General features: G+C 28.7%; 3 protein-coding genes across 3 annotated transcripts in view; 1 reads left to right on the top strand and 2 right to left on the bottom strand.

Annotated features, from left to right (window-relative positions):
* LOC108550974 (uncharacterized) overlaps positions 1 to 7377 on the bottom strand; it is a 10543-nt gene extending 3166 nt beyond the window's left edge. Inside the window, exons 1-3 of the mRNA XM_017904950.1 lie at positions 6780 to 7377; positions 2404 to 3057; positions 879 to 2062 (exon numbers count right to left, since the gene is read on the bottom strand). Coding sequence (XP_017760439.1) covers positions 879 to 2062; positions 2404 to 3057; positions 6780 to 7377 — 2436 coding nt within the window. The remainder of the gene's footprint in view (positions 1 to 878; positions 2063 to 2403; positions 3058 to 6779) is intronic.
* Positions 7378 to 12691: 5314 nt separating this feature from the next.
* On the top strand, positions 12692 to 15632 carry LOC108550987 (cilia- and flagella-associated protein 45). Its single transcript, XM_017904972.1, has 6 exons — positions 12692 to 12716; positions 13254 to 13658; positions 13881 to 14266; positions 14328 to 14460; positions 14768 to 15061; positions 15435 to 15632. Exons 2-6 carry the CDS (start codon positions 13287 to 13289, stop codon positions 15630 to 15632), a joined length of 1383 nt encoding a protein of 460 aa, XP_017760461.1. The 5' UTR covers positions 12692 to 12716; positions 13254 to 13286.
* A 146-nt stretch (positions 15633 to 15778) lies between these two features.
* Nprl2 (Nitrogen permease regulator-like 2) lies at positions 15779 to 17576 on the bottom strand. Its single transcript, XM_017904966.1, has 8 exons — positions 17427 to 17576; positions 17203 to 17294; positions 16969 to 17125; positions 16769 to 16886; positions 16466 to 16700; positions 16265 to 16395; positions 16029 to 16198; positions 15779 to 15955 (listed from the first exon to the last, which is right to left on the bottom strand). The coding sequence occupies exons 1-8, from the start codon at positions 17559 to 17561 to the stop codon at positions 15779 to 15781; spliced, it is 1215 nt and encodes a 404-aa protein (XP_017760455.1). The 5' UTR covers positions 17562 to 17576.
* Positions 17577 to 18263: the final 687 nt, after the last annotated feature.

Raw genomic sequence — 18263 nt, 5'->3', positions numbered from 1 at the left:
TATATATGTATATGCTAATGCAAAATAATTCGAATGAAACAATCTAATGATGTAAATTTTAAAATATTTGTCGTAAGAAACGCACGAGTATTTTGATTATAGTTTAAAACTAAATATGAATTTTATATTAGAAATTAAAATCTTTCTCCAAAATTTCATATATTTATTTATTTATATTTCATAGATGCATAATGTTTTTTGTTAAAAAGCAAAATTTTTCTATATTTGTTGACAATATATATGTTCGGAACGTCAAATAATTAATAATCAAATTGACAAAAACTTAGAGTATCTGTCTTTTGAAATAAATTATCTTTAATTTGAAATGTTTATTATACTACTCAAGGATTTCGAAAATTACTGTGTAACTTGTTATTTTGCTTTTCTACTAGAAATACACCCAGAAAGTTATATATCAGACATTCAGTATTCAAAAGGAGCAAATATTTTTTCAGTAAAATCTATTTTTTATTAATTAATAACTTAATAAACCACATATTAATAACTAATATTATATATGTGTGTATTTCATATAGGATTTATAAGTGGTAATTTTTTCACTTTTCTAATGTTAGAAGCCGATTAAAATAAAGACATTTGAAAGTTGATTGTGGCAAATTTCTGTCATTTAAATAAGGATAACAATTATAAGATTTCCTGAAAAATTTCAAACTGGCAAAAAATTGTGCTCTGAAATCACGCCAACGACAACCACATACAGAATTTAAAGTGATTAAATTCATGTCAGCGGCAACCAGTAAGAGGATCATAAATGACGTGAATTTACGTCAGCAGCAACCAGAAAGTGGATCACAAAATTACGTAAATTCACATCACGAATGTAATAAGTCCATTATTACGATTATTTTCTCACAAACCTTTTGCGTATTTCGATTGACCTCGTGTACTTTCGGAAATGAATCTTCTTCCTGATTGGGATCATAGCAATTGGATTGTAACGTGTGCTCCCTTATCGGAGGAAGTTGTTTTCCAGGTAACATTTGAAATGTTTCGTTCTCTAAAGCAGCCGTTGGTACATCCACACAACTGGTCACAGAACTTATTATCGGCCTAGCCTCAGAAAATTCAAGACATTTGATTTCTTCTGATTCTTGAATTACAAGACAACTCTGTGAAAACCCATCCGACGACTTGTCCGTTTCATCTTTTTTTTTCCGAATCGTACAATTATCCTCTGAGAATTGAATAATCTTTTTAGAATCATTTAAATCCCTTTTATTAACAGTAAGATCGGAACTTTCTATGTCAACGCTAATATTATTCTGTTGCCCTACAGGCGTATTTTGAGCATGTTTTTCAATATTTGGAGGATCCTTTTCTATGGAATTAGACTGAAGAGGGTCCACAGAAAACGTTGATTTCATTGATTCTTCGTTTACAGGCCACACTTTTCTTTCTGCAAGTTGTAGTTCCTCCTCCAGTGAATCTTGACTCGACGAGATAGTCAGACATACCCTCGGTAAAATAGGTGGACTATTTCGAACCTCTTCCGGCAATACGCTATCGTAATCTAGCGATGACTTTGGTGATAATTTTGGCGGTTCGGGTGACGGTGAAGAAGAATTGTTATTGGGTGAGCAATCTGCATTCCTACTATTTAAGTTCACACTCCGATATTTGTTATCAGAGGGACTCATGTTATCGCTATTTACATCGATCACTTCTTTGGAGATTGGAAGGGCTGTAGACAATTTTCTATGTAACTTTGACAGATTTTCTATTCGCTTTTCGTAGCGATTCATCACCTGTCTCAATCTGGTACTTTGTTGAGGGTTTGAATCGTTCGCCATTTGCTTGGCTAACTCCACAGCTTTGCTTCGTAGTTCACGAAGCTTTTGCTTTAATCTGTTCCGTCGATATTTTAGCTTGTAGCTGTCGGTATTCGAAGATGCAAAGTCTGCGTCCTTCTCATAGAGGGTGTCATTACAATTATTGGGATTTAAACTAGACGATGGCTGAGATGTTGTATCTGTGATGATTCTGTAATTTGACTCGTGTCCTGATCCCATGATGATTTGGGAATTCTTATATCTTTCCGTCTCTGTTATCAAGAATAATATAATTTAAATACAATGCTTGGAATTTAATATATATGAAAATATGAAGCACACTAGTACAAAAAAGAAAAATGGCTATTTTACAATAGTTACCAAAATCGTAATTTTAATATAATTACAAATTTAAAGAATTTTTCACTGTTTTAAACCCAAATTTTTTAATTTTTCAAATTTAGGTCTTTTCAACTGTAAACATTTCCAACTTTAATTTTCAACTTTCATTTTTAAAGACAGTCCGTATCAAAAGTATAATGAAATTATATTCCGAAAAAAAGTAAAAAAATGCGAAGTAAAATTTCTATTCGTTATTTATTTTCATTGTTACCTGCATGCACAACTTTCTTCAATCTTAACGGAGGCACTAACTTGTTACCAGTTTCTTCTTTTGTCGTAGATGTAGCTCTAACGCATTTGTCAGTACAAAGATTTTGTATTCCTTCTGTCGCGTTCGAGCCGCAGAAATTCGTTAAAAACTCCTTAATCGAACTTTCCACACGTTCCTCTTTATTTTGACTAGAATTTGTTCCCTGCGATCTTTTCTTCTTTCTATTTTCTTTAACACTATCCTTCTCGTGCTCCATTTCGTTATTATTTCTCCTCTTCGTCACATTGAGACTTCCTACATTTGAAATTTGGGGAACAACATAATCCATCGAACTGACAGATTTTTTCGATGCTATTTGCATTTCGGAATTAATGTTTCCTTTCTTGCGAAGTTTCTCGATCGACAGAGTATCTATTGATTTTGTCGATTCTACTTCCACTACATCCAGTATAGCAGATTTGGGTAATATAAGTGACGATGAACAATTCTTTCGAAAGAATCTTATAGGTACAGATGGTGCAGGTCGAATAGGTAAAGAACGATTCGGTTGCACTGGTATCAAACATGGTCCACGATCTTGTAAAGCAGTTACCAAGCTGCCAGTTTCATTGCGGTTTAACTTGTTAGAACTATCAGCTATTATAATTCGAGGTTCTGTAATGGAATGACAAAATGTACCAGAAGAGCAAAATTAATCGTATTTAATAATTAATAGAAATTGCACGTACATACATATCGTTATTAGAATATCGTAGACTGTAATATTTAGATCATAGAATAGCTTGTACTTCGTAAATTTAAGTAAATTTTAAATTGCGAAGAATTTAGATGTAATGATAAATGGATTAAAAAATAGTAAGCAACGATTTAATTTTTATGATTAGTGAAAAATGGTTAGTAGCTAGTGATGTATGATTAATGTCTAATAGCTATAATATTAAGTATGCCACATGCTCACAAGGAGAGTGCAAGTCTTTCGGGTCACCGATTTAGTTGAAACTTTGCAGGTTTGTAGATATCGTCATGTAGTTTAAGAAAATATACCATTATAGCGGCAACTACTAAACAGTTTTTGAAATATTTACGACTAAAGTTTTATTACTAATCTTAATTATGTATTTATCTCCAGCAATATGCAATCAAAGTCGTGACTTAATGCCGATGGTTCAAAATTCTTATAACGAAAGACCCCGGGGTTCGATTCCCGTCTGCATAGTTTGGTAATTTTTTAATCTATTTCTTATTTTGTGTTCATTTTTCGTCTATGAAAACATTGTAAATAAACGATTGTAAATAAAATTTCTTAATAAAAAAATTTATTTTTTGCGCTTTCTTATGTAAGTATATATTTATTACAAAATAATAAGAATATTATGGAAGAAATATACTTTCCTATATTAATCTTATTTACTATAGAAAATATAAAACCTATCTCATGTAAGTATTAATTATTAAATTAAACATTGTATAAGAATGTCGCCTATAATTGCAACTTTGCTGTGCAGCTATAAATGTTCATGAATTAATTAGAAAAAATTGGAAATTTATTAATTTTCTACTGCTGAATAAATACAAATTTTACCGCCTGCGATCAGCGCCATCTATGATTTGGGCTCAAAAATCAAGAAAGTAATAGGAATATAGAATAGGCAAGGAAGTCGTCAAAGAGCTGGTCACGTGGTAGACAAGGACAGAGAGGGGATAGAAAAGGATAGAATGGCTCCGCCAGTGAAAACTTATTAATTACTCAATTTCCATAAGCAATTTGTGAACTTTTATAATTCCCTTGCAAAGCTGGAACTTCAGGCTGCATTCCTATATAATTTTTGTAAAGAATTTAACTCTAAATTGTTAGTTATTAATTTTTGTTTGATGGCGTATATAATTTCATAACGGCGACCATCACGATCTTCCGTGAAAATATTTATTAATCAACGAAACTTGAAGCAAAATGTGATCAAAAGTTATATGAGAAGATTCGCAAGAACATTGTTTTTATGATGAGTGCATAAAGATTCATGAATTAATTGTGTAAAGGATAGTAATTAACGAAAAACCAATGGCGTTTTCGACAACAATTCAAACACTGCGCAGAGTAATTATTAATAATTAATTAATTAGGGACAAATTTATATCAAAAAATACATTGGAAAGTTCTTGAAGGATCTGCTTTTACGATGCAATTATAAAAGTTCATAAATTAATCGCAAGAATTAAGTAATTAATTAATTTTCCAATAAAAATTCAAAAAGGAACCGTCAGCGCCACCTGTGACTTTTATCTGGAAGCTTGTGCTCCGTTAATTCGAGTACAGAGCTATAGGTGGTGCTGACGGTTCCTTTTTGAATTTTTATTGGAAAATTAATTAATTACTTAATTCTTGCGATTAATTTATGAACTTTTATAATTGCATCGTAAAAGCAGATCCTTCAAGAACTTTCCAATGTATTTTTTGATATAAATTTGTCCCTAATTAATTAATTATTAATAATTACTCTGCGCAGTGTTTGAATTGTTGTCGAAAACGCCATTGGTTTTTCGTTAATTACTATCCTTTACACAATTAATTCATGAATCTTTATGCACTCATCATAAAAACAATGTTCTTGCGAATCTTCTCATATAACTTTTGATCACATTTTGCTTCAAGTTTCGTTGATTAATAAATATTTTCACGGAAGATCGTGATGGTCGCCGTTATGAAATTATATACGCCATCAAACAAAAATTAATAACTAACAATTTAGAGTTAAATTCTTTACAAAAATTATATAGGAATGCAGCCTGAAGTTCCAGCTTTGCAAGGGAATTATAAAAGTTCACAAATTGCTTATGGAAATTGAGTAATTAATAAGTTTTCACTGGCGGAGCCATTCTATCCTTTTCTATCCCCTCTCTGTCCTTGTCTACCACGTGACCAGCTCTTTGACGACTTCCTTGCCTATTCTATATTCCTATTACTTTCTTGATTTTTGAGCCCAAATCATAGATGGCGCTGATCGCAGGCGGTAAAATTTGTATTTATTCAGCAGTAGAAAATTAATAAATTTCCAATTTTTTCTAATTAATTCATGAACATTTATAGCTGCACAGCAAAGTTGCAATTATAGGCGACATTCTTATACAATGTTTAATTTAATAATTAATACTTACATGAGATAGGTTTTATATTTTCTATAGTAAATAAGATTAATATAGGAAAGTATATTTCTTCCATAATATTCTTATTATTTTGTAATAAATATATACTTACATAAGAAAGCGCAAAAAATAAATTTTTTTATTAAGAAATTTTATTTACAATCGTTTATTTACAATGTTTTCATAGACGAAAAATGAACACAAAATAAGAAATAGATTAAAAAATTACCAAACTATGCAGACGGGAATCGAACCCCGGGGTCTTTCGTTATAAGAATTTTGAACCATCGGCATTAAGTCACGACTTTGATTGCATATTGCTGGAGATAAATACATAATTAAGATTAGTAATAAAACTTTAGTCGTAAATATTTCAAAAACTGTTTAGTAGTTGCCGCTATAATGGTATATTTTCTTAAACTACATGACGATATCTACAAACCTGCAAAGTTTCAACTAAATCGGTGACCCGAAGGACTTGCACTCTCCAAGTCAGTCTCGTTTTAAGGGAAGACATTTGTTTATAGTTTTTTTGCGGAAATGTTCATTATCGCTTATTAATTTTTTATCCCCAAAATTGAACACGTGATACTTTTTAATTATCAAATTTTAGAACAATTTAGGCATATGCATATTAAGTGGTGAATTATTTTTTGAAGGATTATTGATATTCGATAAATAAATTAAAAATAAAAAGTTATTCGTATTTCGAGTTATTATATCATTACATATATCAGAATGTTTGAAGATTCATTTTATTTACCTTACCAAGTCAAACCCGAGAAATCAAACTTTCGAAGAAAATTATTATTTGAAATGTAGTTTTCATCATTCATTGTTCATCATTTATCATATCATCATTCATGATTAATAAACCAAATGTAATTTTATTTTTACCTATATTATTATCGATATTAGAATGAGATAGTATCGTCACTAATGACCTAGTAACATATACAAAAGGAAAAAAAGGAAGAATTATCTATATTTTCTCCTTTATTACTACAAAAATTTGAATAAAACGATTTATCTAATAAATATGATTCAAATATACATCTTTTTTATAAAAATTTTACATAAGAATAACATTTTGTGTAAGTACTATTTGCTTCTTTAGCAAGTGTCTCCCTTTAAAATAGACTACATTTCATATCGCCACTTCATTTCTTATAGTTGTTAATCAACCAGTTTTACTGAAATTACACTTCAATTTGTTTGTATCATTAATTCTGTACCTAGTAAAACATTCGAAGGGCACTTCTCGTTCTTGCTTCCCTTTTCATTCGCCGTGCTTATCTTCACATCACAGAATCTCTTCAAAATAGTTTGTTTCCACGTGTTCTTCTCGTCTGCCGTTAGATCAACGAAAATAGGCCTCTGTCGATTTCCTATATTGGAAATCACATTTCCTTCCGTCGAGTAATCAAAATCACTTTTCTTGATCACTTCGTCAATCTTCTTCAAGCTCTTCTCGGACTTTCTCAATGTTTCGCACGCTTCGAGATTTTCTTGTATCTCGCTAGAACTACTAATTAAACAGACATCATGTACTTCCTCGAAATCTGTGCCATTTTCATCGCAATACAAATGCTCCACGTCATAGCCAACTTTTTCTCCTTTGGTTCGCAGTTCGCTCGAAGTTTCTTGAAGAAATGACAAACTGGGAGTTCTGGAGGAATCTTTGATCTTCTTGTAAATGGTACTGTCGCGAGATATCATTACCTTCGGCCAGCTGTTCTTCTTGCTGAATAATTTAAACGTCGGTGTGTGCTTCGATCTTCCTCTCTGTTTTTTTGGCGAGTCATTCGATTGGCAACTACCAAGTTCTTTCATTTTCTTTTTTGATGTACAATTGAGGTAAAAATGGTTTGTTCGGAAACAACGTAAAAAGAGAGGTAGGTTCTTCCTATCGATTCAAAACTATGCAAGACAAATTGATGCCTGCTTTTCAAATATATGTAAGTTTGGTTTCAAGAGAATGCGAAGTTTGATATTTCAAAAATTTGTATTTTACGATGGTACTGTATATGGCACTTTGTGTAGTCTAGTACAACGAAAGATGATAAAATATGTAAAATGTTATTTAAATCAAACAGAGGATATAATGCATGAACATAATAGGAATATACAAAGAAATTTATGTAACTTGGGATCGGAGTTTTTATAATATTTTATATTTCGTGTAAATTGCGTCCATTTTCGATAAATGTTCAATTGTTAAAAAGTATAAAATTATTAATCTATATGAATTCTTTATGTCAATACCGTTTTTTCGATATTTAATCAATAATTTAACGTACGTTGTATTTGAAATCAAAATTGTGGGAAAAATTTGAAATACGTTGTTTAAATTAAATTTCCTTAAATGTTACAAATCTTACAAATTCTTAGTTCTTATATTTTCTCAGTTAAGAAATTTTTAATCGACCAATAAAATTATGGAAGCTTTATTTAAATAAATGAATAAAAAAAAAAAAGGAAAACAGAAATAAAGTTTTTAATTTTTGTGTTTAATTTTTTTATTCATTGTATAATAGTTTTCATTTCTTTTTCGTATCAGGAAAGCTATGCATGTTATCTTATGTTAAATTGCTGTGAAATTTACGGATCGATCATCTTTCGCACATAAAATATGAAGATCACATATGTGTTTTCTTCTTCTCATTTCTTCATATCCTTGTTATAACATATAAAATTATAGTGTAAAATATAATGTACGGATAAAACTCAAATCTGTGAAAGATAAAACTTTAAGAACAGATAGAAAATTCGTAAAAGTTTCAATATCCTTAATAATATACCTAAATTGAATAAGATTTCAAAAATAGTATCGATATCAGTAGTCTATATCGGTACTAAGGTATTAAAGTACTTTCTCTTTCCTTCTTTTATGCAATTTTATATATCTATAAAAAATATAAAAATAACTTTTAAAAAACGAGGGATGTTTTCCGAAAAATAACTTTTTTCACTATGATACTGTACAAAATGTACTTTTTCTTGGCACAATTATGTTGGAATAGAATTGTTTTACTTCTAATGATATAAAATTGAAAGCATTATCATTTCCATGTAACGAAGAAAGTTAATGCAAGATCAACATTCGAGTACAAAAATTTACTTATTCAATAATTTTCATTTATAAACAACAAAATTTGATCACATGCTTTATTACTGTTTCATCTAAAATTTGCATAAGACTGTCAGATTTAAAAATTGAAAAATTAAATAGTTTGTCAAATAAATTCAACTGATCATTTTTTAATCATCTTTGTGCTGCTATTTATTTTATTATTAAAATTAATTTATACAAACTCTCACTTTATCAAATCGTTATTTTATACTCACGATTTTCCCCGAATATACATTATACACTTGCCAAATATTGCATGTTTCACCTCCATTTGCATATATGATCCAATGAAATAGTTCTTTCTTTTAGAAACACGCGAACACCAACATTGTCACAATAAAAATTCATATTATTTGCAATTCACAAAATTTATAATTACTTTCCACTGTTTTTATTCACGTACAAAGGAATTATTAGTTTTAAAAGATATGTATATGTGTGTGTGTACATATACATATATATATATAATATGTTACATAACAAATAACAATCAAGAACTAAAGAATGAAGTTAAAATATGGAAAAGTAAAATGTAGGAATCAAAATTGAATTAAATGGGTATTTAATAAAATGATGCTTCACATTGTTTATAGTTGTGTGCAATTTTATATATTCTAAAATTTCATAAATCAATAATTCAAGGATAAAGAGAAAGGAAAATGGATGCAACCTGCTTTTTCCGAATTCAATATCAAAATGTCATCAGAAATACATAAAGAAAGCTGAGAGAATCTACGCACACATTTCAATACATATATATCAATATTCCTTTCAGAGAACTTAAAAACAAATAAATTGTTAATTAAAAGTAAGTAACAACGTGCAATAGGATGACGTAAGAGAAAAATGATATATTTTGCAATAGAATAATTTTGTCTAGTAAGTACTATAGAACCATCAAATTGAAATATTCCGTTTGACACATGTCGCAAAGTAGTTCGAGACGCTGTCGCGCGAAAAGTGAAGGCAAAAAGCAAGGAATCTTACACATACGCCAGTGTTCCCACTTCTAGAAAAGTTCTTATTAGGGAAACTCTTCGCAATTGGCCGACTAGAACGCAGTCGTTTGGCGCAGCTTTGGAATATCATGTTTACCGACAAGACATGCAAGAAAAAGTACAATAAATTCTTTTTTGGCTATATCTCGAAAGTTCCTTTTCGTGTTTAGATACGCATACTGTTTCCGTTCATTGTAGATCGAAGAGTGGTTGAAACTTTATGGACATGGTAGCTATAAATCGATTATACTCGTTTCTTTTATATGTGCACGAATATCTTCATATTTTATAAATATTTTATGAATTTCACCGATTTTTACTTATAAATTTTATAAATTCCTGTTTATGAATATCATTCTGTTAATTTTATAAATTTTTACTCATTTACTTTATTTCGTAAACTCGATAAATATTTTTGTATTAACAGTAAACATGTTACGAGTCCACAAAAATATATTTCTTATTGTACAGTATTTTGAAATAACACGTTCAACGTTATATTACATAACAAAATATCTTTACATAATACTAGCATTCATAGCATATATTAATATACTATGTATAATCACACATAATACTAGTTTCATTCACATACTTGCGAGAAAGCTAATATTTGTATTTGTTTCATTCACTAATTATTTTTTATTCAACAATTATACACGAAACTTCAAGTAAAAATAAGTACATGATATGTCACTATGCAAATATGTGTGTTAAAAAATTTCTAGTATTTTTCAATTTACAATCGAAAGGAAAATTACTCGCTGAAACCCTTTTGCAAATATGAAGTTACTTTGCAAAATCTAAAAATTTTTAAGGGAACTTCGCAGTGTAATTACTGTACCTTTAACAGTTACTACTTTACCAGTTACATACTTACTATAATGGGATAGCCATTATCATTGCTGCTATATTCTCTATATCTGCTTTCATAACTAGTATGCCAAAGCAATGAGTTCTAAAGAAACAAATTTTTATTATAAATTTTCAATACTTTAGCTATATTTATGGACGGAATAATACGATATTCTACTTCAAGTTAAATTTAACCGCTGCGTGTAAAATGGCTATTGTATGTGTATAATATTGATCGACTTTTTCATTCTTCAGACACTGTTTAATGCTTAAATGTAAAAGTTCCCCTTGCAAAATCGATTCACCAAATAATCGGTGCGTTGTATATTTCCCACGAGAACTCATCGAAGGACAGTTATTACTAGCTATATAAAACATGACAACATTTGCTGTAAACATTTCAGTTTTTAATATACTAAATGAAAATTCGATATTATTTCTCATAAATGAAAATATATAATAACTACCATAAAAATTATATTTATTATACTATGAAATTGCAAATTTTACATTTAATATTTTATTCGATGTAGAATAATAAACTTTTAGGATATTACCTTTCTTATTATGTTCTTCGACATCTGCAATAGATTTATCATTAATTAATAAATTTTTCTTTCGTTGCAATGAAAATGTGTTAATGGATGTGCTATATAAGATTAATTTGCATTGAAAGACGAAAGAAATTGATCGCGTTCTCTTCATTAACATCGATATATTAAAAGTGCTGAAGCTCCAAATAGTAGAAATATTTAACACGTTAAATTCATCCCAGTTGTATATCAGAATCAAACAAATTACGTGTATCCTCGTGTTAAATTTGTTTCGAATATTCCGCAAATATGGATTATATATTTTGCCGGGAACACGAACACTTAACAGACAAACAATACGTATTCACACGTGTGCATTTTCCCACCTGAGGAAAGTCGACGACATAGGGAAACTCGGCAACGAACGCATATACGAAGAAAAGGGGTGAATCACCCTATCGCTGTTCAGGCGAATTCTTCCTTTTTGCTAGATAAGAATAAAATGAAATAAAATATTTCCAATAATGAGTAGGATTAATTCTTCTTCTATGTAGATAAGAATTTAACGAATTTTTTCTCAATTTTTCATATTCCGCAATTATATTGCAATTTTAAACATTCGTTTACATTTTAAAGGTTTAATGGAACGTAAAGTGTTTTTAAATTAGTAAATTACAATTGCAAGTTTCTTAATTGAGAGAAAGACATTTCTTAATTTTAAATATAAAATGTATACATACAAACTTTGTTTTGGGATTAAATAAACAAATATTTTATATTAAATTAATTTATTTTGAATTTTCATTAGCATTTACAATTTTGTTTTCTGCTTTTATATTATCATAATACCAGGAAATGTCTTTTTTCATTTTTTTTTTTTTTAATAACTATTTTTTCGCTATTTAGGTTATCAATTAGCTACTTCATAAAATAAATGAATAAATATTCCTAATAAATATTTCTTTGAAATCAAAATTAAGTCGATTACGAATTGAAATATTCTGTTTTTGTACATAAATCAATGAAAATATTTTCGATCTGATAACGTTGACAAAACTAAACACGTTTTAATAAAAAGAGGTTCGTCTATCCTACAACTGAAATATGTTATCGGATTAATATTGACCAAACGAACGACGTAATCACAGGTTACCATTTGTAAACAATGAAGGAACTTGTTTCACGCCAGTCTTCGATGTCAGTTCTTTCTGGTTAATCTATTCTTCTTTTTGTTTTGTCGATATTTACAATAATACAAATACTCACAATTTATCAAGTTAACATTTTACTATAATTGTTTGTTCAAAAAGAAACGTGAAGAAACCTAAGAAGAAACCTACGTAGTTTATTAAACAAGAATGGCTTAATTTGGTTAAACATTCGCAACTGAAGAATTGATCATTTAAATAACGAATACCGAGGATAATACTGTAACAGGAAAAAATTTCAGAGTTTGGAAAGTGTAAAATGGTGATACAGAAAGTGGAGAAAAATGCACCAAAAACGAACACAATATGCAGATCATCATCTGCTAATGCAGAGGACAAAAAAAGGTCAAAGTACAAAGATCAAGTTTGTTCAAATGTACTGCACAATACTTGTGTTCGCACTACCGACTGTAAAACAGATCGTTACTCATGCAACGATAAGGAGGTAATTAAATTTTATTTGTTCGTCTGGATTAATATTTTTTTCATAATTCAATTGTGTGTCAAATTTATCATTCAATTAAACTTGTATACTTTTTTTATATCGTCTTGTTTATTATAGGTATTTGATGTTATTTGTACATTTATTATATTATCTAATAAAATGAAATTAAAATAAAGTGTATTCTAGTATGTATTTCATCGATTTTTTATTGTTTTATATTTTATTTTAAATACATATTATTTATTATTTTAAATTACATATATATTATTTTAAATTATACCATTCATTTTGCTTTGATTAAGATTTGTTTCGATATTTATTTATATTATACTTAATATTATGTTAATAATAAATAATTTAATGTTATTTAAATTACTTGTTAAGCTTAAGCGGTACCCGATATTATGGACATTTTAGTAGTCCAAATAATCATAAAAATTCAAAACATGTACCCTACTATTATTAATTAATTAATATTTTATAATTAATACACGAGTACGGATATCCGCGATGATCTCATTGTAATGAATTATTTAGTTAGGCAAGAAAATAGATAAAAGGAGAGCAAGAATGCGAGTAAGTGCTACAAAAAAGAAATTACCACCTGCAAAAGTTTTGACGAAAGAAGAGTACGATACATTTCAAAAATACACCAGCCCTATAACAAAGGAGGAACAAGAAGCAGCCCTTAAAGCAGAAGAAGAAGAAAAACAAAGACTCATAAAAGAGAGTATGGAGAGAAAAGAAGAGTTCCGTAGAATGGATAAAGAGAAACCTCGTGAAAAATGTGTAAAATTGGTGGAAATTGAAGAAGAAGCCAGGAAAAGAGCAAAATATATCCTCGAAAGAGCTGAGGACATGAAACTTGAACAGGAGGAAGAAATTCAAAAATGTAATAGGATCATTTTAGAAACCAAATGTCGGGTTATCAGAGACGCTCAGGTAAATAATATGAATTAATGTAATAAATTTTTTCGTATTCATTTTTATCGAATTTAAAATATTAAAAACTCAAAATAGACGTATACTTTTATACACATTAAAATTATATATTAAGTAGTAGTAAAGGGAAATTAAATAAAATTTAGTAATTATTCATAAAATAATATTTAAATTTGCATAATTTTTATACAATGTATTCGTTAAACTTATACGTCTCGATAGATAGCAGAGAAGAAACTGATTGAATACGAGTTGGAAGAAGAAGAAAAACGCTTGAATGATATGATGGAAAACGAAAGAAGATGGGCAATCAAAGAAGAAATAAAAAAAGAACAAGAAGAAGCAGTAAAGAGACAAACATTTGCGAATAGTTTAATGGATCAAATAAAAGAAAATGAAGAAAACAGAATATTAGAGTTCGAAAGAAAGCAGGAAGAAAGTCGATTAATTAATTTAAGCAATATTGCTTGGCAACAGGAAGAAATTGCAAAACTACGAAGCAAAGAATTTGAAAATGCACTAATTCGACAACAACTTGCTGAAGGAAACGAGCAATTAAAACACTTCAAAGCCATGGAACAGCAAGAAAATAAAATCATTGACCTCAGGTAGAATCTATCAAATTATTCAATTTTTAATTAGTGATTAATAACATACGTTACGCTGTAGGATACAACAATACCAAAAGTATAAGGAAGAAAGAGATGCAAAATTAGCGGAAGAACGAAAATTAGAAAGATTACAAAAAGAAAAGGCGAAAGCAAGTGTTGCAACACAGACATTACAAGCAAAGGATTTTCAAGTATTCAATTATTTATTTTAATGTTAAAGATTTTCGAATTTTTGTTTACTTAATAAACATTTATAAGTTTCATTGCAAATGAAATGAAATGAAATTTTATTGCATTTAACATCTCTTATAACGTCTTACATACTACATCAGAAATAAATGTAATTTAATTAGTGCTCTTCTATTATATTTTGGATGTCATTTTATTGTACATTATACATTTTACTACAATATTTAGATATAAATATTGTTACTATCACAATAAATAAAAAATTTTATATTTCGCATTTACATTTTAATAATAATTTTTTTCTTGCAGGAACGAATCGACGAGTTGAATGCTGCACGAATTCAAGAAGAAGTAGAAAGACAATGGAGACAAAAAGAAAAAGAAGAAGCTTTGAAAAAAGTAGAAGCTCAAAAATTACTTATAGAAGAAAGGAAGAAACAAATAAATAATAAACGAATAATGGAAGCGATTGAATTAGAGAGAGAACGACGTGAATTTGAAAAAATTATACAGGTTCAGAAGGAAGTTTTCTGTCGGGAACAAAAAGAACTTGAAAAGAAACAGTTGAAAGCATTAATTCATAGAAGCGAAATACTAAAACAGGTTTGCTTTTAGGATCGGTATATACTGTATTGTTTTCAACGACTTATATTATATATTCATTGTTTTAAATACCACTATAAAATTCATTTATCTTATATCATATCCAGTCTTAATGGTTACTTAATTTTTTACTTTGTTTTTAATTTTCATATTTTAACGTACAAATTAGTATCACTTGACCGATTCACGTTATGAATTCTAATATTAATTACTTTTCCAAATGATATAAGATATTGTAACATAATTATCTTTGTTAAAGTTTAAAATTTTTATTTTTAATCATTTTTAATTAGAATAAATTTATATAAATTTTTGATATGCATGTTAGAACCGCATAAATAATAGTCATAAATTGTTCTATCATCTTTATTAGGTAAACGAGAAAGAAAGGGAACGCATTGAGGCAAGACAGAAGATGTTTGAGGAAGGTTTAGCAATTCGCACAGAAGCCGCAATGCGTAAGAAAAAATTGCGCGAAACAATGGAAAAAAAATGTGATGAAATGAAAAGGAACAAAGTACCTGAAATATACATCAATGAAGTGAAACGATTGATCGATAATATGCAATAAATATAATTAATCTGTAACTATAATTTGTCCATTTATCATTTATAATGTATCCTGCATGTCATCATATCTCTGCTTAAATGAACAAACTTCATCACGTGTATCAAGATCACAGAAAATGTAGTTTATAAAATAACTATTTTTAAATATTATTTCCATAACATAACAACATTTGGATCACGTTCAACAACATCTTCAATTTGTGCGGCTGATTGACCTGTACTACAACAAATTTCATCAAGACTATATGTTCCTGTAAAATACTTATAAACTGGATTATTCTTCATCTCTTCGTTACATGGAGATCCTGGTAAATATATCGGATACTGCAAGTTATAAATGTAAAAGAATTGCAGATAAACAATGCTTTGTATAAATTTGACAATCAATATGACAAACCTTATAAACTCTGCGAATAAGACCTTCAATGAGACCAAATTGCACTAACCGTCTTTCATTGATTCTTAAATTTTGAGGATTGAGACGTTGACACAAGTCTCTCATACTACTGCCATGTGTCATACTTGCATACATTCGATATATGTCCCTAAGATATGCAGGTTGTCTGGCTAAAAATAATGTTTTGTAGGATACTTTCTTATTTTTATAAACATCATTGAGAATATAACACTTACGAAATTTTGAAGCATATGCTATACATCGTTCTTGTAATTTTGTATTTTCTGCCAATTCTCTTAATTTTGAAGTTGCTGCATAAACATTACTATATTGGAATATCGGAATCAAAGTTACAACACCATAATAACTGAAAGAAAATTAATATAATATTGCAAAAATTGTAGATTTCAACTGAAATTTAATATTTATATACTTACACAAGATTTTGTACACAACTTTTAACCAGATTATTCTCCACATCTGCTTCAGCTGCTATTCGTGCTACATGATTGAACCCATCTATGTACGGCAATACTTGCTGGGTAGTTAAATCCCACTGATCAGTCTGAAATGCTTCACGGCCCTCCAAGAATATTGGTACCTGATGATCAAGAACTGGTTTCGGCTCAGGTGCTAATTTTATGACTTTCAAATGGGACGTCATTGTCCCCTCTATTAAAATATTATATTTTATATTCTTAATAATTTTTACAAAGTTATTGTTTACATAATGTTCTTACCTGTCAAAGTACACATTTTGTGTAAGTTCAAATCCTGCATTACCTGTTGAAGCATTTCTGACAGTCTTGTTTTGTCTTCTGAAGCAGATAAAAAACAATTTTCCACTTCAAGTGCCATCTAAAAAAATTTATTAAATTTAATAAAGAAATACATAAAATAATTATTACCAATATTTATATATATATATATATATTCTTACTAGAAAATCAGACATTTTTTTCACAACAGGTTCATAATGTACAGTACGAGCTTCTGCATCACATACAAAACACAAATTAAAATAAAATGCATTTCTTGCATACTTTTTGTCATCAATTTTCACTGGAAATCCTAGGATTTTGTAATCCTTTAATGTTCTGTAATAAAATAAACAATTTAATGAACTAATTCAAAATGAATTATTAAATTCTTATACTTTTTGAACTAAACTTACACTGTGATAGTACTACGTTGTAACTGTGCTTTTGGTATAATATAAACACTGACATTATCAAAAATATCCTTTGAAATGAAGTTATCTGGAACCTAATAAAAGATATACATATACCACTGTAGATAGTGTTGTTAATAAATTATATATAAAAGCATTATTTGAAATAAAAAAAATGTCAAAATAATATTTCAAATATATTATAAGTTGTATTATAAGTTGTTAACCTGACAAGTGATCATCGGGCCCACAATAGGATGAAATTCCGAAAAAAATATACATCTAATTGGATCTTCTTGGCCTTTATCTTTTATGTTTTCTGTTACCAATGTCATTTTTATATTTTCCGTTACCGATGTCATTTTTGTAACAAGTTCGGTAACCTATCATTACAAAGTAGATAAGATAATATTAAAATATATACATGATTATATGTAATTATCATAAACTATTAATTACAAACATAATTTACTTTTTTTCCACAATTTTAAATAAATTGGCAATTAATGTTCATGTTAGATTAAAATTATAATCAAAAATTGAAGTTATAATACAATCGATACTTCAAATTCAATGCATATCTAAACACAAGAATTCTTATAAAATTGAAAATTCTATAGGACAGAACAAGTTTATTATATCTGTTCTGAATTTCTATTTACTCATATAAGAAAAAGGTATGATGTATTTATATTTATACACTCGTATGCAATTGAAACGAGGTTCCAATGAAATGTTTAAACCCATAAAAGGAAATAGAAACCTAAGAATATATTTAAGAGAGAAAGAGTATATCTAAATATATACATATTTTCTAACTAATAGACAAAAAAAATAAATTTTAATGATGAGAATATATAAATGAATGAACAGAGACAAGAAAAGAGTGAGAGAATAAAAGTAAGGAGGCCAACAATAAAAATGTATATTGTGTAATAAAAAGAGAAAAGAAAATAAATAAGTATGAGGGAGAAACACCATGAGAAATAAAGAGGGAGAGAAAAAGAGAGAACAATTCAATGAATAAGTAAGAACAAGTGGCAGTGTAATAAAGAGGGGAAGAA

This window comes from Eufriesea mexicana, unplaced genomic scaffold (genome assembly GCF_001483705.2).
Source record: "Eufriesea mexicana isolate 0111107269 unplaced genomic scaffold, ASM148370v2 scaffold3528, whole genome shotgun sequence".
NCBI classification, from domain to species: Eukaryota; Metazoa; Arthropoda; class Insecta; order Hymenoptera; family Apidae; genus Eufriesea; species Eufriesea mexicana.
Note: the sequence above shows the minus strand (reverse complement) of the source record. Positions and strands in the feature narration are given on the sequence as shown.

Coding starts and splice junctions, on each gene's coding strand:
- LOC108550987 (XM_017904972.1), top strand. CDS start 13,287: ATGCGAGTAAGTGCTACAAAAAAGAAATTACCACCTGCAAAAGTTTTG. Junction 13,659..13,880: donor GGGTTATCAGAGACGCTCAG/GTAAATAATATG, acceptor ACGTCTCGATAG/ATAGCAGAGAAGAAACTGAT. Junction 14,267..14,327: donor AATAAAATCATTGACCTCAG/GTAGAATCTATC, acceptor GTTACGCTGTAG/GATACAACAATACCAAAAGT.
- Nprl2 (XM_017904966.1), bottom strand. CDS start 17,561: ATGACATCGGTAACGGAAAATATAAAAATGACATTGGTAACAGAAAAC. Junction 17,126..17,202: donor CAACGTAGTACTATCACAGT/GTAAGTTTAGTT, acceptor ATTTTATTACAG/AACATTAAAGGATTACAAAA. Junction 16,887..16,968: donor AAAAAATGTCTGATTTTCTA/GTAAGAATATAT, acceptor AAATTTTTTTAG/ATGGCACTTGAAGTGGAAAA.